At 51.7% G+C, this 21,356-nt stretch overlaps 1 protein-coding gene across 3 annotated transcripts in view; it reads left to right on the forward strand.

The window, feature by feature from the left end:
• Positions 1-21,356, forward strand: part of HSPA12A (heat shock protein family A (Hsp70) member 12A) — a 161,994-nt gene that overhangs the window by 91,737 nt on the left and 48,901 nt on the right. Inside the window, exon 1 of one of the 3 annotated variants that reach the window (XM_057530760.1) lies at positions 2,590-2,761. The exons of 1 other annotated variant lie outside the window; for it this stretch is intronic. In XM_057530760.1, coding sequence (XP_057386743.1) covers positions 2,719-2,761 — 43 coding nt within the window. In that variant the 5' untranslated portion in view covers positions 2,590-2,718. Of the gene's footprint in view, positions 1-2,589; positions 2,762-21,356 lie in introns of those variants that run through there. One more of the 3 variants, XM_057530761.1, reaches the window with a different exon arrangement.

The following is a 21,356-nucleotide window of genomic DNA, read 5'->3' on the forward strand; positions in this document are numbered from 1 at the left end:
GCAACACTTGACTTGGAGATTGAATAAACTTGGATGGATGCAGAGAGAGCATTGAAAACCGATGCCCAGGTGTGTGGCTTGGCGACTGGAGGGTGGTGCTGCCTTTACTGAGACCAGGCACCCAGGAGGGGGGGCAGGAGAGGATGAGCCGGGCTTTGGTTGAGTGGGAAGGGCTTGGGAAGCACCCTGGGGAGACTTTCAGTAGGTCTGGAGCCCTGGAGGAAAGTCCAGCCCTGGGTGTGGAGGTGGGCTTCCCTGCAGATAGACGGTGGAGCCTCCTGAGTACAGCCTGGGCAGCAGACAGTGTAGAGGGAGGACAAAAAGAGAGGTGTGTGAGTATGTAGAATACCGTGGGAGCCTGGGGGTGTGGGGCAGTGTCCTAGGTTTCCTTCTGCTGACGGCTTTGGACTGGGGCCTTGAAGGATGTCTGGATGTGCGCAGGTGGAGGGGGGAAGTGAAGGGGGTGCCAAACATGGAGATACAGGCAGCTTGTGATCGTGGCCGAGGAAGGCTGGTGGAGGAAAGGCTTCTTGGGAAAGAGACTACCGAAGAGGAAGGTTGGGCTCACTAGTATTGTGAAACGTGTTGCATGTCTCTCTAAAGAGTCAGGGCTTTTTCCCATAGATGAGGGAAGCCCAGCATGGTTTTGAGCGCAAGAGAGACTCAATCAGAACCATGTTTAATAGAAAGCTCTTTCTGGCATCACTGCCTAGGCATGTGTCCACGTGACACTGAAGCTCAGTGGACAGAGTGCTGGTGACTGTCCCTGCCCTCTCATATTCCAATCCAGGGAGCCTCAGCCCGGCCATCTTCACGCACTGGGGACATATGAGCTGAACCGGGAAGGCAGCTCTCGGGTTGATGCAGGGCCAGTGGCGGCCCTTCTACTCTTCATCCTGAGCCTGCTCATCCAGGTTGTCACCTGGACAGCTGCCTCAACCCTTCCTCTTGCCTGTGTTTGGGTGCTACATACTCTTGGCCTCCAGACCATCTCTTAGGTCTGCCTCTGAGCAAGCAAGCCACCTTGGTAAGGAGAGGCTGCTCTGTAGGAAGACACTGTTCTCTACTCTGGAAGCCCCCCTTCCATATGCCCCTACTGCCCACTGCCCCACCCAACTGGCCATTGTCCACTTTTTAAAAAGCTTATGACTTAATATCTAATACTTGTTGGACTGCATATCATGCACCAGACCCCAAGTGAAACATATTACACGCATCATCTCATCTAGTCCTCTTCAGTCTTAGGAAGTGGGTTCTCCTGTTGCACCCATTTCACAGATGAAAATACTAAGGCTCGGAGAGGTTAAATAACTTGCCCGTGGTCTCACACACAGTCAGAGACTGTACATTTGGGATTTTTAATGCAGGCAGATAGACGACAAGTTGATCCTTTTAACTCATCACCCAGACCATTACCCTCTGAGCAGACCCCAGTCTCTGGGCTCTCCCTGTAGCCCTCTGCCCACCCCCTCTTCCATAAACGGGCTGCACGATTACACCTCCCCTAAGTGCCCTTTTGGAGTTGTGGCCCATCTCAAGGCAGAGGGAAAGCTGGTGGTTTTGACCTAGGTGGGGATTCCAGCCTGGGCACTTACTTGCTGTGTGTGTTCTTGGAATCATCACTTAACACCCTCAAACCTCAGTTTTCTTATCTGCAAAATGGGGACCTCTGGTCCCCAACTCTAAGAGTTACTCGGAGAAAATGAGATAAGGCTCTTAAGCTCTTAGCATAGTGTCAGGCACAAGGGGAAGGATCCAGTGACTGTGATCATTAGAATCTTATCACGGCCCTGGTTGCCTCTTTGCACAGCGGACTCAGAAGCCACCTGGCCAGGACCGAACAGGTGCCCGGGGCACGTGTGTGGTGGAGCCAGAGGACAAGGAGAATGAATCACTGACCTCCCAAGCCCTGAATTATTAATGTCGTTATTCTCAGACTTGTAAGGAGGGCCCGGGTGGGAGCCCATATATGCAAGGCTCCCCGCAGCCTCCGCAGCAAGCGCCTCCCGGGTCCGAGTTGCCATGGAGTCCGGCAGGCGGCCTGGGGGCGGACGCCCGCGTCGGTGCCCACAGCACCGCCCCAGCGCAGGTCCTCGGTCTGCGGCCTGAGCGCTGGCCGCGCCGGGTTCCGCCTTTGCGCGGGTCCTTGACCGCTCCTCTGGGACCCTAGGGGAGAGGAATAAACTGGAGCGGGCGTCCTCTGGAGAGTGGGGTGCGTGTGCAGTGCTTGCTGTAGGGCTTCAGCCCCCGGCCGTTCCAAAGCTCTGGCGCGTAGCGGGGCCGAGGGGGCCTGAAATCCAGTCCCCGCCGCTCGCCCACCCGAGCGCCCTGTGCGCGCCTGCTTCCGGCCGGCTGGCGAGCCACCGGGCCCGGGCCGCGCCACCACCCGGGGTGCGGCCGCCTCAGGGGTGAGGCCCGGAGGGGAGGGGCCCGGCTAGGCGCGGCGGCTCCGGGCGGGAGGACCCGGGGCTCTCGGCTGGGCCGGACGCCGCGCCTTCCTTCCCAGGCGGGCCGGCGGGGCGGGGCGGGGGGCGCGGGGCGGGCCCTGGAGGAGCACGGGGAGGAGCCCGAGCTGCGGCGGCGGCCGCGTCAGAGCAGTGCTCCCGCTACCCGGCGGCTCAGACCCGGCCCGAGCGCCCGCCGAGAACACGGACAGGGACCTGCACGGGCACGGGCGCCGCGCCGGACGCTCCTCTCGCGGGCGGGGGCTGCGCGACCATGGCGGACAAGGAGGCCGGCGGCAGCGACACTGGGCCCCGAGGTGAGCGCAGGGTGCGGGTTCTGCGGCTGCGGCGGGGCGGGCGGAGGAGGGATGAGGCGCGCTCGGCGCCCCGCAGTCCCCTCGCGGGCCGCGGGAAAGTAGGCGCCCCTGCTCCACCCTTCCCTAGCAGGCAGGGCCGGGGTCACAACCGCGGCGGGGCCGGGAGTCCAGGGGGCCATGGGTGGCGCGCTGGTCACGTGCTCCGCTCCCAGCTGGGGTGCGGACACTGCGGCGAGGACCGCAGCCCCCGCCCGGACACCCCACTGTCCCCGCCGCAGGATGTCGCCTCCTGCGGGGGCCCAATGCACGTCTGGGTGAGAACCGTCCCCCATGTCCGTCCCCTGCGTGCTATGCGGGGACTCCCGCGCTGGCCATTTAAACGGTCGGCCTCGGGGTGACCCGGTGTCCCCAGCGGCTCATTTTCGTGACTCAGCGAGGCGGGGGTGGGCACCAGGGGGAGTCAGAGATTTGGACCTGTTCTCTCACCCCGACGAGGCCGGACAGAGGCACCCGGAGTGGCGGCTGTAGCTCCGGGCCGAACTGCATCTCACTCTCCATCCCCGCCCATCCCCGGGGATTCTCTGGGCTGAGGAAGAGGGAAGCGGCGGGGGCTCCTCTATCCCTTCTTGCCCGGGCTTGGGGGGAGGAGACGGCGCCCAGTGCAGAGGACAGACGCTCGCATTTCGCAAATGTGCCAGGGCCGCTTTCTTTGGGAAGCGTGGTTCAGGCTCAGAAAGTGGGGGGAGGGAGGGGAAGGAGCGAGACTGGACCTGGGAGTGGGGGAAAGAAGAGGGACAGCTCTTGGATCCCAGGGCTATAAATCATGGCTTTCGCCAGCAGAGGGGACAGGCTGGCCAGGATTGTGGGTCCCAAGTGGGGAAAGTTGGGCGCACGGAGGATGCCGCACATCCCTGACCTGCAGGGCCTTGGCAGTAGCAGCTGCTGGAGGGGAGCGTGGCCCGGGGGCTTCCTCCGGAGCGACAAGGCAAGCGTCCTAGCGAGGACGAAATTAAAATGCCTAGGGCGTAAGGGAAATTCATCCAGGAAAGGAGCGCTCGGCTCTGCGGGGACCCCACCGGAGCTGGGGAAACTGATTCAGGTGGCAGCACAACCACCACGAGAAGTGTACTCACAGTCTTGCAGTCTGTGGCCGCGTCCCCTCGCCCACTGATGAGCTCCGAGTTGCACCTGCCCCCTCCCCAGCCCATTGTTCCTGCGGATCTGGGAGGTGCCTCCCGACACGACACTGCAGTGGTGGGGGAATGCTGGGGGGAGGGGGAGATCCTGACAAGGCTCATTCCTGGAAGGGACGTGGAGAGTCCAGGCGGGGCCTAAATACAGCATCCCAAATCTGCCCCCCTCCCCTGCCCTTCCTCAGCTGGCAAACACGGGCAATGGGCTGGAGGCTGTCTTTGTCTGAACATCACTCAGCAACTGGATTGATTTATCTTTTCCCCACCCTTCTCCTTTAAAAAAAAAAAAAAAAGTAGGATGATAGGGAGGGACATCAGAACTGCTAAGGACTGCTAAAGCTTAAGTTAGTGAAGCAGTTTCTTGCCTCTCATGCTAGAATAGTGGGTGGCTATATCCAGTGCAAGGTTGGCCATAGGATTTGTCAAATCAGAAGAGTGAGCAGCGACGTGTACCAGCCTCCTCCCCCGCTTTGTCTAGAAAAATGGAATTCAGCACCCCTACCCTGCACACACTCACAGGGACACTGTGTAGTTGTCTCTTCTCAGGCTGAGAGAGCTCCCCATCCAGAATGGGGAGACATGCGGGCATGTGGGGTGTGCTGGGCCACCTGCCACTGCTGCCTGTATCTATTCTAGAGTGTTTCTTCACTTCCAGTGATCTGTGGTTCAAGGCATGCTGTGACAATTCCAGGCACATGGACTTGGGACACAGAGCAGGCTGTCCCTGGCAGCTCACTGCTTCTCTTGGGCCTCCATCCCTTCATCTATAAAATGAGAGATATTAATAGTATCTCATAGGAGCAGAGCTTGCTCACCCACCACCTAACACGTCTATTTCTAAGGTTTCCTCACTGCATATTCTGTGCTGGGCAATGAACATGCATTCTTTTATTTCTTAAAGCCACAGAAGAAACCTGGTACCAGCATTCCCCTTTTACTGGGTAGGAAATCTAAACATAGGTTGAATGACCTATCCAAGGTCACATATCTAGTGAGTATTGATTTGGACCTAGGCCATCTGATTCCAGGGCTCCAGCCCTTCACCACCATCCTGTATAGCCCCTGTGGGCCAGTGATTACCATTCTATTAGGGACATAAAAATGATTGCTCTTCAGGGGATTATTTCCAGGATTCTCTCGGTGCCAGAGGCATCAAAGTGTGTTGGGACTTGGGAGCAGTGGGAGCCCCGGGTGGTGGGGTATGCTAGAAGGGATGGCCATAAAGCTATAAAACTTTTCCCAGTAAATCAAGTGGGGGACGTGCCTGTGAAACAAGAATGGCAGGTTGGTAGGCATTGAAGCAGGGTGGCGGGTACCTGACGGTTCATTACTATTCCATTTGCTTTGTATGTGTTTGCAAGTTTCGTTAATAGAACATTTAAATTAGTTACTTTATAGAATCAGAGGGTCTACCCTTTAACCCCTGGAGCTTTGGACCAAAAAGGCTGAGATGACCCTCAGTCTTGCCCCCACCAATACCTGAGTTGGTTGACATGTGGCGCCCTAGAAGGATGAGGGGAACTGGGGGGCTGGGGTGGTTCAGGCTGGACTAGCTCCTGTGGTGACCGAGTCAGGGCTAGGTGTGGGCATTGGAAACCAGGTCGCTTGCTCCAGGGTGGGGGGAAGGGAAGGAGAGGCACAGCAGGCAGGGGTTTTGCCTGGGTTGGGGGTACCTCTGGAAGCAGTGCTTTGGGCTTTGGAGATGGGATTCTTACCATCCTGGCAGGTAATCGTAATAAAAATAAACATTTTAAATTGTGAGGTTTATTGAGGACTCAGTTTATATTGAAATCTGAGAATACTGAATTATCTCACTTGGCCCTGATCACATTTGTTATTGGATGAATGACTCTAGGAGGGGGCACTTTTACCCCTGTTTCACTGAGGAGAAAGCTGCCAGGCCAGCGTGGCACATCTGGAAACGGGCTGAGTGAGGGTTAGGAGGTGGTCTCGCAGCATGTGCTGGGCCCTCCAGGAGTTGTGTTGAGCGTCTGCATGAATGAGTGCATGACTAATAGAGTGCAGCTGCCCCACTTTCCTGTGGCCACCAAACTCCGGATGGGCGTGGAAGGGTGCTGGTTGCAGCTCCCAAAGGAGCCAAGAAAAAGTCGAAGTGATGCTCTGGGTATCACTAGTTAGGGCTGTGGCCATGGGATCCACTTGCATGTCCACACCTGCCTTGCAGCTCTGTCCCCTGTCACCGTGATGCACGCCTGTGCATGTTTCCCACACCGTCTCCTGCGTTTCCCAGAGCCCTGTCATCTCCTGTGGCCCTCATGCAGTTCCTCCCATCTGGAACATCCTCACTTTCTCTAGCAAACTCCTGCTCATCCTTCAAAACTCAGCTCAGGTATCACTTCTCAGGAAGCCTTCCTGGACTCCTCCATCTGGATGAGATCCTGCCTGTGTGGGGCAAAGCCTTTGGTGCTAACCATGGCTAATCCCAACTAGCGTTCATTCCAGTTTCCTATGGGAATATCCCACCGACTCTCCCAACAGCCCCAGGAGGTTTGTGTTATTATTACCCCATTTTGTTGATGTGGCAGTTGAGGCCTTTGAGAAATTTTGTAACTTTGCCCAGCCAATGAATCTATTCACCCAGCCAATGAATGCTGGAGTTGGGGTATGAATTGATCATGGAACCTAAAAGATTGTGCTCTTTCTCTCAATCCCTTTTCTCCAAACAGGGGCAGGGACTGTGTCTTTCATTTCCATACTCTTAGGGAGGCACATAGTAGGTGCTCAATAAATGTCCTACTGTGTGTTGAGTGAATCTCAGTCAGCAAGCTGTGAGGGAGCACAGCAGTGGGGAATGGCATCCACATCCTGCCCACTCCACAGGGAAGTGGCGCTTCTAGAAACGCGGATGCCCAGGAGTGGGCGGAAGCTGGAGGGGGAGGTGGGTGGGGTTCAGTCAATCCCTGAAGAGATGCGACTTTGATTCCAACAAGGCTTTGAGTGACGACTCAATCTTGTGGGGGCGAAGTGCTCTCGTCGCATAAATAGGCCTCTTTGGTGAGGGAGAAAGCTTCTTTATTATCGCTGCGCATAATTAGAATGGCAGGGAGGAACCAGGGGTTTAATGAATAAGCAGCATGTGGCAGGGAGCGATCGCCTCCCACCCGGGTCTGGGCATTGCCAGGAGAGCCGGGTGAGCCAAGGAGATGACCAAGAAGAGCAAGCACTGCTCAGAAACGACCCTGACCCCACCGCAGCGGGCTCTGCAAATCCTTGCTGCGTTAGGTTTATTGCAAATGACTCCCACTCCTGCTTTTGGTCCAGATGTGCACTAGAGGTGCGGAGGGCTGGAGGAGCAAAGTGGCTTTGGAGCCCAAAGACTGCGGGTCAGCTCCACCTAAGCTTTCCTTGCCTGGTCTGTGAAAGGGGTGCATGATGCCTGCTGGGTCTGTTGTGGGAACAGTGGAGAGAACGGATGGGCAGGAAACTGTTTTGAACGCTTTTGAACACCTTTCCCCATCTTTGCAGAGTCCACTGGTGGGAAGCAAGAATGAGGGCAGCGGCCATCCAGGGCTGGTCCTGGAGCGGGTGGTGTCAGGAGCCACCCTTTTTGGCCACTGGACATTCCCTGGGGTTAGTTACCACAGTGGTTCTTAATCCTGGCTGCCTGTTAGAAGCACTTGGAGAGTGTTTTAAAATTCCTGGTGCCCAGGCCTCATCCCAGAACTATTATATCAGGACCTCTTTGGGTGAGTGGCCAAGTTTGAGAGTCACTGAGTTTTCACATGTCTGCATTTCAGACTTGGGACCTTAGCACGTGGGAGTGGAGGGGAGGGAGCTGCAGACACGGTCCACTCCCTGGTGCTGGACTGTCTGAGTCACCAGGGAGTTTTAAGCACCAGCCCTGTGTTAAATACTTCACCTGTCTCATCTCATTAAATCTTCATAAGTACTCCATGAAGTGGGTGATTTTACACAAGGGGAAACTGAGGCTGAGCGGAATTAAATGCATTCCCCCGGGTGACCTAGCTCTTGGGGATGGTGCTAGAACAGAGCTCAGGGCTGTCAGGAAAGCCTCCTCAGGCACCTCTTATCCTCAGGGAACTGCTTCTCCGTCTGTCTTTAGCTACTTGAGGTTCCCCTCTTTTGTACCGACCACCCAAACTATAATGTATTATTTAAAAAATTGACCTACTGTTTTTCTTTAATGCACTTATTTTAAGAGTCTTATTTATATCACTTCCATAAATAGAAAACCTGTATCATTTCCACAAACAGAAGGTAACCATAGCCCAAATGCATGGAACCCACATGAAGTTAGTACACTTTAGGCAGATCCTGCTGCCTGCAGAAGGTTTTGTGCTGAGGCTGCGCTCTGGGTACAGAGGGAGACTAGAGAGTTTTAGAGGAGGTCAAGGACATGGGAGCATCAGACTCTTTCATGGAAACAGGCTCAAGAGGGGCTTGAACAGGAAGGGAAAAGCTTTAGGAATCACCTGGGGGGAGGTCATTAAAATTCTCATTCCCAGATTTTCTGGAATTAGACCCACCAGGGAAATGGGGCCTGAGGATATATTTGCAAAGCCCATCAATGAGTCTTAATAATTGGGCGAGAATTAGTGTGAAATGTGACTGCCTGGTCCTTGGCGCACCAGGGGAATGGGACCCTCCCTCTGGGGATCCCTGCTCTAGAGTGTGCCGCTCTGGGTTGGCCAGGTGGGGAAGAGAGAATGTTCCAATGGGATTTTACAAGGGCAGTCAGCTTGGATTCCAATCCTAGCTTCACTACTTATCAGCAATGGGATTCTGGGCAATTTACTTACTCCCCTCCACCTCAGTTTCCTCATCTGTAAAGTGGGAATAACCTTAGTACCCATCCCGGAGTGGATTTTATTTACTCCCATAACCCCTGCTAAGTGCTGAGTACACTTCCTGGCTCATGGTGAATACTTGCTGTTGTCCACTATTATTGTTTATTATTATGAATCCTGTGGATGGAGATAGGGCAGTTATCAGAGGGTGCATTTCGTCCGGGAGGCTCAGAGGAAAGAAGGGCTGGACGAGATCCCACTGCTGGGAAGGGGCAGACACAGCCTGAGCCTCAGGCCCCGCGGCTTCGTGTCCAGCAGGCCCAGGTCTTTATTTTGTTTATTTATTTATTTAACATCTTTATTGGAATATAATTGCTTTATGATGGTGTGTTAGTTTCTGCTGTATAACAAAGTGAATCAGCTATACATATATATATATCCCCATATCTCTTCCCTCTTGCGTCTCCCTCCCTCCCACCCTCCCTATCCCACCCCTCTAGGTGGTCACAAAGCACCGAGCTGATCTCCCTGTGCTATGCAGCTGCTTCCCACTAGCTATCTATTTTACATTTGGTAGTGTATATATGTCCATGCCACTCTCTCACTTCGTCCCAGCTTACCCTTCCCCCTCCCTGTGTCCTGAAGTCCACTCTGTATGTCTGCATCTTTATTCCTGTCCTGCCCTTAGGTTCTTCAGAACCATTTTTTTTTTTTTTTTAGATTCCATATATATGTGTTAGCATACGGTATTTGTTTTTCTCTTTCTGACTTACTTCACTCTGTATGACAGTCTCTAGGTCCATCCACCTCACTACAAATAACTCAATTTCGTTTCTTTTTATGGCTGAGTAATATTCCATTGTATATATGCGCCACATCTTCTTTATCCATTCATCTGTTGATGGACACTTAGGTTGCTTCTATGTCCTGGCTATTGTAAATAGAGCTGCAATGAACATTGTGGTACATGACTCTTTTTGAATTATGGTTTTCTCAGGGTATATGCCCAGTAGTGGGATTGCTGGGTCATATGGTAGTTCTATTTTTAGTTTTTTAAGGAACCTCCATACTGTTTTCCATAGTGGCTGTATCAATTGACATTCCCACCAACAGTGCAGGAGGGTTCCCTTTTCTCCACACCCTCTCCAGGATTTATTGTTTGTAGATTTTTTGATGACGGCCATTCTGACTGGTGTTGAGGTAATACCTCATTGTGGTTTTGATTTGCATTTCTCTAATGATTAGTGATGCTGAGCATTCTTTCATGTGTTTGTTGGCAATCTGTATATCTTCTTTGGAGAAATGTCTATTTAGGTCTCTTCTGCCCATTTTTGGATTGGGTTGTTTGTTTTTTTGATATTGAGCTGCATGAGCTGCTTGTATATTTTGGAGATTAATCCTCTGTCAGTTGCTTCATTTGCAAATATTTTCTCCCATTCTGAGGGTTGTCTTTTCGTCTTGTTTATGGTTTCCTTTGCTGTGCAAAAGCTTTTAAATTTCATTAGGTTCCATTTGTTTATTTTTGTTTTTATTTCCATTTCTCTAGGAGGTGGGTCAAAAAGTATCTTGCTGTGATTTATGTCATGGAGTGTTCTGCCTATGTTTTCCTCTAAGAGTTTTATAGTGTCTGGCCTTACATTTAGGTCTTTAATCCATTTTGAGTTTATTTTTGTGTATGGTGTTAGGGAGTGTTCTAATTTCATTCTTTTCCATGTAGCTGTCCAGTTTTCCCAGCACCACTTATTGAAGAGGCTGTCTCCATTGTATATTCTTGCCTCCTTTATCAAAGATAAGGTGACCATATGTGTGTGAGTTTATCTCTGGGCTTTCTATCCTGTTCCATTGATCTGTATTTCTGTTTTTGTGCCAGTACCATACTGTCTTGATTACTGTAGCTTTGTAGTATAGTCTGAAGTCCAGGAGGCTGATTCCTCCAGCTCCGTTTTTCTTTCTCAAGATTGCTTTGGCCATTCGGGGTCTTTTGTGTGTCCATACAAATTGTGAAATTTTTTGTTCTAGTTCTGTGAAAAATGCCATTGGTAGTTTGATAGGGATTGCATTGAATCTGTAGATTGCTTTGGGTAGTACAGTCATTTTCACAATGTTGATTCTTCCAATCCAAGAACATGGTATATCTCTCCATCTATTTGTATCATCTTTAATTTCTTTCATCAGTGTCTTATAATTTTCTGCATACAGGTCTTTGTCTCCTTAGGTAGGTTTATTCCTAGGTATTTTAGTCTTTTTGTTGCAGTTGTAGATGGGAGTGTTTCCTTAATTTCTCTTTCAGATTTTTCATCACTAGTGTATAGGAATGCAAGGGATTTCTGTGCATTGATTTTGTATCCTGCTACTTTACCAAATTCATTGATTAGCTCTAGTAGTTTTCTGGTAGCATCTTTAGGATTCTCTATGTATAGTATCATGTCATCTGCAAACAGTGACAGTTTTACTTCTTCTTTTCTGATTTGGATTCCTCTTATTTCTTTTTCTTCTCTGATTGCTGTGCCTAAAACTTCCAAAACTATGTTGAATAATAGTGGTGAGAGTGGGCAACCTTGTCTTGTTCAGGCCCAGGTCTTTAGAGGAAAACTGGTGTCTCAGGATGCTGACCCTGCTTGGCTTTCACTTAGCCCTTTGCCAAGGCTCTGAGCTCCACGATGGGTTTCTGACTGGGGCACCAGTTGGGTTCAAGGTCTCTTTGCATACCTGGGCTCTATCCAGGGCTGCCCAACCTCTGCCCTGAATGGGCTCCCAGACCACCATCGGAATGACTCGGCCACCGTGATGACACCCCAGATCTGGAGCTTTGCAGATTCTGCTCTGAGCTCTGCCAGGACCACCCTCCTTTTCCAGCCTTGACCGTGACCTGGCAGCTGTAGATGTCAGGAGGGGCCGACAGCTGCTCCACCACACCCCTTCTGGGGAACTGTGACCTGCAGAGTATGCACCTTGATTTTAGTCCCCTTATCTTTAGGGTGGCCGTGTGTCTGGGTTTGCCAGGACAGTTCTGCTCTATGCCTCTTGTCCCAGTGAAAGCGTTAATAGTGACTCTTTTCACTTTCTGAGTATCTCAGTTTGGAAGATAAATTATGTGTTCGTGCTACTTATCTCTGTCCTCTTCTCAGCCATCTGGGCCTCAAGTGGGATGAAGGAGGCAGGAGGGTGTGTGGTTAAACTCGAGCTTTTGCTTCTGACGCTTCTAGGTTAGATGTGTTTAACATCTGGGTGAAACATTGCTGTGCCTCAATTTCTTCTGCTGTAAACAAGGATGAATAATAATCCTGCTCCACTGGGGTGTTGTGACTATTAAGTGAGAGACAGTATGTCCAGTGCTGGGCATGAGGCTGGTACCTAGAGGGGGCTCAGTAAATGGCTGTAATTGATTTTTATCATTGTTGGTTTGATTTGGGAGATGTAATGGTTAAATGTGTGGTCTGGAGCCAGACTGCCTGGGTTCAGCTGTGGGCTGTGTCGTTTACCTGTTCTGTGGTCCCAGCGAGTTACTTAACCTCTTAAAGGTTCAGTTTTCTCATCTGTAAAATATGGATTGTAGTAGTCTTCTTCATATGGTTTTTGTGAGGATTAAATGAGTTTATACAAGAAAAGCACTTAGAACAGAGCCGAGCACAAAGTAGACACTAAATTAATGTTAGCTATTATTATTAACTGTTTTTGTTATTACAGATAAAAGTTCCAAGTTACGTTCTTGTAGTCAGGAGGAATTATCCAGTGTATTAGTTTCCTACTGCTGTTGTAAAAATGATCACAAACTCAGTGGCATAAAACAATACAAATGTATTATCTTATAGTTTGGAGGTTGGAAGTAATTCCAAACTGGGTCTCATCGGTCTAAAGTCAAGGTGCTGGCAGAGCTGTGTTCCTTCTGGAGGCTCTAGGGGAGAACCCGCCTCCTCGCATTTTCCTGCTTCTAGAGGTCACCTGCATTCCTTGGCTCGTGGCCCCTTCTTCCATCTTCAAAGTGCATCGCTCCAATCTCTGCTTCCATTGTCACATCTTCCCCCTGACTGTGCCCCTCCTACCTCCTCTTATAAGGACCCTTGTATAAGGATCTCTTATTAGGCCCACCTGGATAATCCAGGATAATCTCCCTCTTTCAAGATCCTTAATTTAATCACATCTGCAAAATCCTTTTTTCATATATTCACGGGTTCCAGGGATTAGAACACAGGCACATTTGGGGTGGGCAGCGCATTTTTCAGCCTACCACAGTCAGAAAGATTCAGGTGCGTTGGTTAGGGAGTCTTCAGCCTCTCACAGGAGCAGTGTGAATGTTGGGAACTGTTCTCCTCTGTGTTTTACATCTGTCGGGTTCCTCTTGAACCTGCTGCATGATGCCTTCCTAGAGTTTGGGTTGTTGGTCAGCCCTTGGCTTTGAATCAATCCTGGTAGGGTCTTTGGAGACACTGCCACTTTGGGGGCTGGATTAGATCCTTCTTAGGGGCCTATGGAATCATTGAGACCTGAATCAAAGGTTTATTGTCTCCCAAGTGGGGGAAACTATTAAATTAATAAAGAATTAGTGAAATATCTACAAAATATCACATTATATCTGCTTTTGCTATGTAAGAAACTATCCCAGGATTTAATGGTTTAAAACAATAGCCATTGTATTTGCTCCTGATTCTGTTGGCAGGTCTCTGCTGGGTAGGTCTTTTACTGGCTTTGCCTAGGGTCACTAATGTGACTGCAGCCATCTGATGCCTCAGCTGGGCTGGAGAGTCCAGATAGCCTCACTCATGGGCCTGGGGGGTGGTGCTGGCTGGCAGCTGGGTTCTTTCTCCATGTGGTCTTTCATCCTCAAGGAGGCTAGCTCGGGCTCCTGCACGTGGTGGTCTCAGGGCAGCAGGAGGAGGAGGGGTGAGGCTGCAAGGCCTTGAGACCTTCCTGAGAAGTCATTCTAGTCCTCAAAGCAATTCACCAGGCCAGCCAGAGGCAAGGGGTGGAGAAACAGACTCCACCTCTTAATGGAGGTGCTGCAAAAAATTTGCAGCTATTTTTAATCTAACAAGAGTCAGCTTGACTCACATGTTACAAGTACAAACCTTAAAAACTTGTCGTACGTTTTCAAACAACTTGTAGGTTGGATTTCCTTACTTTTTAAGACGTTCTGTGAGTGCATGCCAATTGTCCAGAAATCAGCCCTTTGTAAATCAGATGTTACTCACAGTTGAATTTTCTTCAAAGCCACTTCCCGTTATCTTACACCTGAAATTATTTGTTTGTTACAACACGCGTTTCTATGATTGATAAATGGGGCAATGATGTGGGTATACGTGGAAGTTGTGTTGGCTCATTGGCAAATTTTCCCTGTGTGCTTATGTTTTGGTAGATCAGGATGGGCTTTCTCATGATTAAAGATCAATAAGAATTAAGAAGAAAATGGAAAATGTGTAGATTCACCTTCCTTTAGTGCCAGTTGTGGCCATTTTTTATCTTTCCATCCCCTTAAGCTGTATGGGAAAGCTCAGAGGGCAGATGAAGGAGCTGGAAGGCATTGCCCCTGTAAGAAAGCAGTGGTGCAGGTGACATTCTGGATGGGGCTTTTCATTTTGATGAGATCGGTCTCTGTAAGAAGTGAGTGCCCCTGAGGTCCTTCATCTCAAAGGAGGAACAGGAGCCAATGACTTATTCACTGTGTGTGGTCTTGGGTCCAGGGCCCGGTGGCCGCTGGACCAGTATAGCACTCGAGCCGTTACTGGTTTTGGAAAGGCTCAGGTGCAGGGTTCTGTAGGTGTTGACTGATATGCACCAACCCTATTTTCCCCATGAATCCTGTTATTTTTAATAGGATTTTGCTGAATGTGAAGATTTTCAGGGAAATACCTGTATGTACAGCCCTCACCTAGGAACCATCTCCTGCAAATGACTTATTCGGGTTACTAGCACCATAACTACCTGTAGGGGACAGTTTTTTTCTTAATAGCAGTAGATAACTAGTGCAGTCCTATTTTCCGTTCTTTTATGAATTGAATAAAATAGCAGATAATAGGTTTAATAAGACAGTTTTAATGTCTGTCCTTGGCAAAATAAAAACTTTATGACATTTTATTAGGCCCACATAGAGGGGATTTTATTGCTTGGTACATTGAGGCATCATGGAACCAGAATTAGTGGAGATCTGGGGACAGAGTTGCTGTGCAGATTTGAGTGTTTATCAGCCATCAGCACTTGGTGTGACTTTGATGAGCAGAGTGAGAAATGGTTAAAGCTGGAAGGTACAATTGGGCTTTCAGCATCTATGAGCCAACCTCTTCGTTTTCCTGATAAAGAAACAGAATCCTAGAAAGTGGCAGTCACCTGAAGAGCACACAGTGACCTAGTGGCAGAGTAGGGTCATGCTGTCCCTCAAGGCAAGCGAAGACTCTGCTTGTCTGGGTTGGGATACTGAGGATGGGGGAGGCTGAGGATAGGGACATTGGGGTGGCAGCACCCGGCTTGGGCCCTGGAGAGGACTTGGAAGAAAGTGGATTGTCTAGTCTGAAGGGGAATGGTGAGCAGTGGTGCCAAAGACCCAGCAAAGACCTGATACTGCTGGGCTTGCTGGGTCCTTCCAGACCTGTCTCAGGACAGGCTGCTGGGAGTGTGTGTGTGCGTGTGTGTGTGTGTATGTGTGCACGCATAAGTATGTGTGTGCATGCAGGTATGGAGCGATAGGGAGAGGGAGCAACAGAGATGGAGGAAAGGGAAGGAAAGAGACAGAGACAGAGGAAGAGAGAGACAGAGACTGTGGAAGCTTCTGATAGGTCTTCCCTTGGGGTTCGTATGGTTCATTCAAACATGAACCCACAAGGACTTGGCTAGTTGTGGGCATTGATTTTTCCCCAACGCTGCATTCCTTGGGCCTTCCCTGAACATTCACCAGTGAGATCCCAAAGTGCTACATGCGGGGGGCAGAGCCTGAGGTTCTCAGGAAGGAAGATGAGCCCACGGGATGGGATTTATCAGGGCGCAGTAGGAAAGTCAGAATTCACTTTGTCCTACTTATTTTTTGATCTAAACCTTGTGTGTTGAATGGTTATATGGAAAAAACAGACTTCCTCAGTGAGCTATATTATATATATAATATATAGTATATACGTTGCAATATATCTATAGTTATATAGTTGTATGTATTATGAAATGGACATGTATTCCTGTAGAGTAAGGCCTTAAGATAGAATAAAGCATGCTGAAGAATGCAGCTGGGATCCTGTTAACATTGCCCCTCAAAAATCTTAGTGGCGGGGGTAGCGGGGGAGGGCGGGGCCACTTGTTACTGAAATACTAACAGTGAGGTTGAAATAAGTGGCAAACACAAACGGAAGCCAAAAATACAATGACCGTGGCAGAGGGGTGGCCCTGCTGAGCCTGTGACTCATTAAGAAGTAGTCAGGGATTTTGTGTCCCAAGATAGGGGCCCCTCCCACCTCCTTCTGCCAGCAAAGCGCCTCCCTCCCCACACTTCTTCCCGTGCTCACAACTGGTTTTGCCTCACCCTCAGAGAAGAATTTGTCAATTGGTTTCCATCTGTGAATATGCTTACAATTCAAGGTGACCCTCTCTTGCCTCCCCTGACCCCCAGCTGGACCCTCAGGGCCCAGAGCCCATGGGGGGCCCCTGTGGCCGTCCCATGCACAGTGCCAGCTCCAGGCTTGTTCCCAGATTTGGCGACCGAACAGCAGGACTCCGACCAGGAGGTGAATGAGTAAAGCTGAGGGCAGTGCTGGTTGGAAGGGCTGGAGTCCAGCGCTGGAGCCAGGACCTAGGAGCTCAGGGTGAGGCCTGCGACCCAAGCAGAAAGCCCCCCGCCCCGCAGGGTGGCAAGATTTCTGTCTCAGCACCAAGGATGGCCCACTTCAGGCAGGGGACAGCTGGGGACATTTGGAGGGTTGAGTGTTAGAGCCAGAGCGACACCCACTAAGTAGAGCTCCTCTCCTGGGCCTGGAGGAGGCCGAGAGGTCAAGGCAGTTCGAGAGCTCCTTCCAGGTGGGTCCCTGAGCTGAGCGCTCAGCTCTGGAGGGCAGTGTGGCATGGTGGGACCAGCTCAAGTCCCGGGTGCGAGTCTCAGCTCTGCAGCGTACTCCTTGTGAGGTCTTGGGCAGGACTGAAAGCCTTCCCGAGCTTCTGTCTCCTCATCTCTAGGATGCAGCTGAGAGGTACAGCCTCCTGCATAGGGCCGCTGGGGAGATTTGCCAGACAGAGCGTGGCCCCCAGAGTGCGGGAGCCGGGGGATCGCCGGGAGCTGGTGGAGGCTGGGGGTCCTGGTGCGGGAAGCGGAGGAGCAGGCAGGGACCTCGGGCAGGACCAGTACCGCTGCTGAGCAGTAGCGGCGAGGCTGCAGGAGGTGCTGGGTGAAGGCCAGCTTCACACCCTGCTCACCCCACCCTGCCCAACCATCTCCTCTGTCCTCGCCGTGTCCTGGGCAGGGACTGGGTAAAAACCAAGGTAACGCTGGTTCTATGACAAGAGCGCTACTTGTTCATCACGGAAAGTGTAATCCAAAGGAAGAAAGGAGGAAACAGCCAGGGCCACACCCCTCAGAGCAGCCCCTGCTGACCACTCGGTGTCCAGCCTTCCAGACTTGCCGGCCAGGTGAGACAGAGCCGGTAGATGCGCTTTCATAAAACCCAGTGCGGTGGGGAAGGGGGTGCTATCCTCCTTTTATAGACAAGGACGCAGAGGCTCAAAAGGTGATGGTTCTTGGTTAAGGCCCCATGGGGTGAGAGTGGGTAGGCGGCCTGATGGCTTCCGAGTTTGGATTTTTGTGTTCTTCAAAAATCCTTGTCCTGGATAATTTCTGTAACACTCGCTCACATGCTTTGCCCCCAGCCACAAGAAAGCCACGCCACAAGACCCCTTGGCTCCCTTACACCACCAACCATCCAGGGAGCAGGATGGGCTGGGCACTGCCCAGGTGCAGGGCTCTGCGCGGGCACGAGAGGCGGGGGGACTTGAAAAGTAACCGAGCTGTCTCCTCCTAGAGCCCACGGCGGGTGCTGCCTGAGGTGCCTGGGCTCCCAGCTGTGGATGGCTCAGCAGAGCTCTGCTTGAACCTGGACACAGGTGGCCTGGGCCCCAGCTATCAAGGTGCGGTCAGGGGCCCTCAGGTGGGCATCTGGCAAAACGGCAAATTTGCCTGGAAGCCCCAGACCTTCTCTTTGGAGGTGCCTTAGTGGTGGGAGCAGCAGGGATCGCAGGAACGGGGCCTCTGGTCCCCGCTGGAGTGTGCGTTCCCAGCAGGCAGGAGGCCTCGTTGCAGCTGCCTTGTCGGCTCCCTTTAGGAGCGGTCAGGTCCCTTCTCACCGGAGCAGCTTTCTGTCCTTCTGTCAGTTTCCCCGCAGGTGCCGGTGCCCTGCAGAGAGCAGAGCGGGGTTCTGAGGGGCGAGGCTGCGGCTTGCTGGCAGGCCTGCTGGAGCAGGTGGGGTGGGGTGCAGTGGGGTGTGCGAGGTGGCTGGCTGGAGGCCCGTGGATTAAGGTTTGCTCATCCACTTGAACTCATTGCCTATAATTAAAATGGATGAGAGATTTCACCTAAAAATCTGGATTTCTGATTCCTCTCTTGGGTGGAGCCCAAGCACGGTCACCCCTCTGGACAGGGCAGGGGGTCTCCGGTGTGCAGCCTCCATCACCCCTGCTGTCCCCACCTTGAGTTTTCTTTTCTCATCCCACTCATACCACTGTTTTTCTCAGAACCGAGTTAGGGGAAAGTTCTAGTACTCACATGGCAATAACAATGGGGCATCAAAGGGCCTCTCCTGTAGCAGGGGTCTTTGGTGACTTGGGGAGCAGGCAGAGCTTGGATTCCAGCTGGCTTTGCCTCCTGCCAGCTGCAGGCGAGGTTTTCTCTCTCCTCACGCCTCCGTTTCCAGAAAGCAGTTGATGGTGCAGGGTGGGTATGAGGATTAAGTGAGATGGTGCCTGTGACGCCATGCCCGGGACGTGACATCTACAGCCCAGGCTATAGGTGCCCTTCTTGTTTGCTCTTTATGGCTATAATTGGTATAATTCACATACAGTAAAGCATACAAATGTTAAGTGTGTAGCTCGTGGATTTTACATATGTAAAATCCATATACTCAGGTGTGGTGGGCCCAATAATGGTCCTTCAAGATGTCCGTGCCCTACTCTCCTGGAACATTCACGTATGTTACCTTGCATGGCCAAAGGGACTTTGTAGAAGTGATTGCATTAAGGGATTTGAGATGGAGAGATTGTCCTGGATTATCGGGGTGGGCTCAGTGTTAACCCCAAGGGTCCTTATAAGGGCAGAGGGACAATGGGAGGCAGGAGGGCCAGAGTCAGAGATTCGGAGGGGCTCTGCTGTTGGCCTTGAAGATGGGGGGAGGGGACACAAGCCAAGGAGTGCAGGTGTCCCCTAGAAGCTGGAAAAGGCAAGGAAGTGGATTTTCCCCTGGAGCCTCCAGAAGGAACCCAGCCTGGTCGACACCTTGATTTTTAGCCTGGTGAGACCCGTGTCAGACTTCTGACTTCCAGAACTGTCTGGTTTTAAGTCACTGAGTTTGTGATAATTTATTACAGCAGCAATAGGATGCTGATACGCTGCGTAACCACCACACTAGGCAAGATACAGGACATTTTCATCACTCCAGAAAGTTCCCTTGTGCCCCATCCTGGTCTCTATCTACCCACCCTGTGAGGTAACCACTGTTCTGATACCTTTCACCTGAGACTTTCTTGAACTTCATATGAATGGAACCTTAGAGCATCTGCTCTTTCACGACCAGGGTCTTGTATTCAACACAGTGCTTTTGAGGTTTGTTCATGTTGTTGGGTGTAGAGGATTTTGCTCCCTTTTTATTGCTGAGTAGTATTTCATTGTATGGCCATACCATACTTTGTTCATCCGTTCTCCTGTGGATAGATGTTTGGATTGTTTCCAGTTTTTGGCGATTATGAAAAAAACTGCTGTGAACATTCTGGAACAGGTCTTTTTGGGGGCACATACATATTTCTCTTGGGTAGAATCCTGCTGGTGGAGTTGCTGAGTCACAGGGTGGGGATCCTCAGCTCAAGCAGAAATGCTAGGGCTGTGAAGCACGAGCACGGGTCAGCCTGGCTGGCCTTGGGCACCGGAGGCTGATGGCCACCCTTCTTGCCCGCAGTGGTTTCCGGGGTGCACACGTGGTGGTAGGGGGCTTCCTCTGGTCCAGGGCAGGGAAGTAAGTGGCCCTCCGATGGAAATGTAGGCGGAAAACCTCAGTCAGCAGGTGTGCGCTCTGGGCCTCAGAACGGTGGGTGGGCCTGTGCTTCCTGAGTACCTGCTCTGCACCCAGTTCGGGGCTGTCATTTTCTCATAGGTCTTCCCTTGCGGTCGCCACGCAGACCTGTGAGGGGGAGCAGTCGTTAGCCCAGGTTGCAGCTGTGGAGACTGAGGCCCAGGACAGAGTCCTGCCTGTGGCAGAGCTGGTGCGGGTGGAACCAGGTGTCCTCCTCCAGCCCAGCTAACTCTGTGTCCTTGGCCCCGTCCCCCACTCCTGGAAGAGTAGTTCAAGGCTGTGCCTGGTGAGAGGGCAGCCACAAGGGTCAGATCCTCCCACGGGAAGGTTAGTGGGGCCTTTTCTTCCTGCAGACCGGTGCACGAGAGGGCCTGGGGGATGGCAGATGGCTTCCCAGATGGCAGAGAACACAGCCCAGCTGGTGCAGGGGGTTGTCTGGGGGCAGTCACGATGGGGCGGCAGTGGTGCGGGCGCTAATGGAGCTGTCTGATTGGTTAAAGGGTTAGATCTGATGTGAAGAGCAGAGGAGAGCCACAGCAGGTGCTTGAGGCTGGGAGGAACCTGATGAAATTGGTGGCTGTGATGTGATGTGATGTGAGCCGGGGGCAGCCGGGAGGGAGGGTGCAAGGCCTCTGGGAAGCTCTCCACACGGCTCTGTCTTTGCTCGTGCTCTTCCCCCTGCCTAGGGTTCCCTCCCCATCTTGTTCACTCAGCAAACTTGCCCTTCAAAAGGCCAAACAGCATCACCCTGGGGCTGCCCACCTCACCTCAGTCCCCCATGGCACTCACCATGGTGTCTAATAAAGAGTTCATGGGCAAGATAGAATTTTCCGGTGTTCATAATTACAATATTTAAATTGAAGTCACTTGCTCTGTATTGGCCTGAGAACTCATAGTCAGATTCTCATAAATTAAATACCCATGTGATGCGTATCCACTAGACAAGACTAATGGAGCCCAATGGGGATGGGGCAGAGGAGGGTGTGGGCAGGCACACGGGGGGCGAGGGATGGGACCCTTGTCCGCTCCGCTGATGGACTTCCCAGGAAATGCTGAAGTGATGCCCTGTGGCCCCTGCCTGCTTCCCTGCTACACATTTAGCTTCCGGAAGTCTTCTTGTTCACTAATGCAGACTGTCCCCAGAGTTGTGTCCAAACCTTTGGGACCTTCCCAGACTAGGTGTGTGGAAAGAGAGAGGGGCAGGGATACAAGGATGGGAGTGCGGGCCCATGTGGATGTCCCTGTGGTCAGCTGCCACTTTCCCAGCCTGAGGCATTCCCGTGGGCCCCTCCTGGAGGTCACTGCCCTGTGCTCAGACATTCCCGGCTCAGCGGGTGGGGCTGTGCCTGGAGGTGGCGGGCTGGTCACTCTGCATCTGGAGCGTTCTGCTCTG

Source organism: Balaenoptera acutorostrata, chromosome 16, assembly GCF_949987535.1.
Source record: "Balaenoptera acutorostrata chromosome 16, mBalAcu1.1, whole genome shotgun sequence".
NCBI lineage: Eukaryota > Metazoa > Chordata > Mammalia > Artiodactyla > Balaenopteridae > Balaenoptera > Balaenoptera acutorostrata.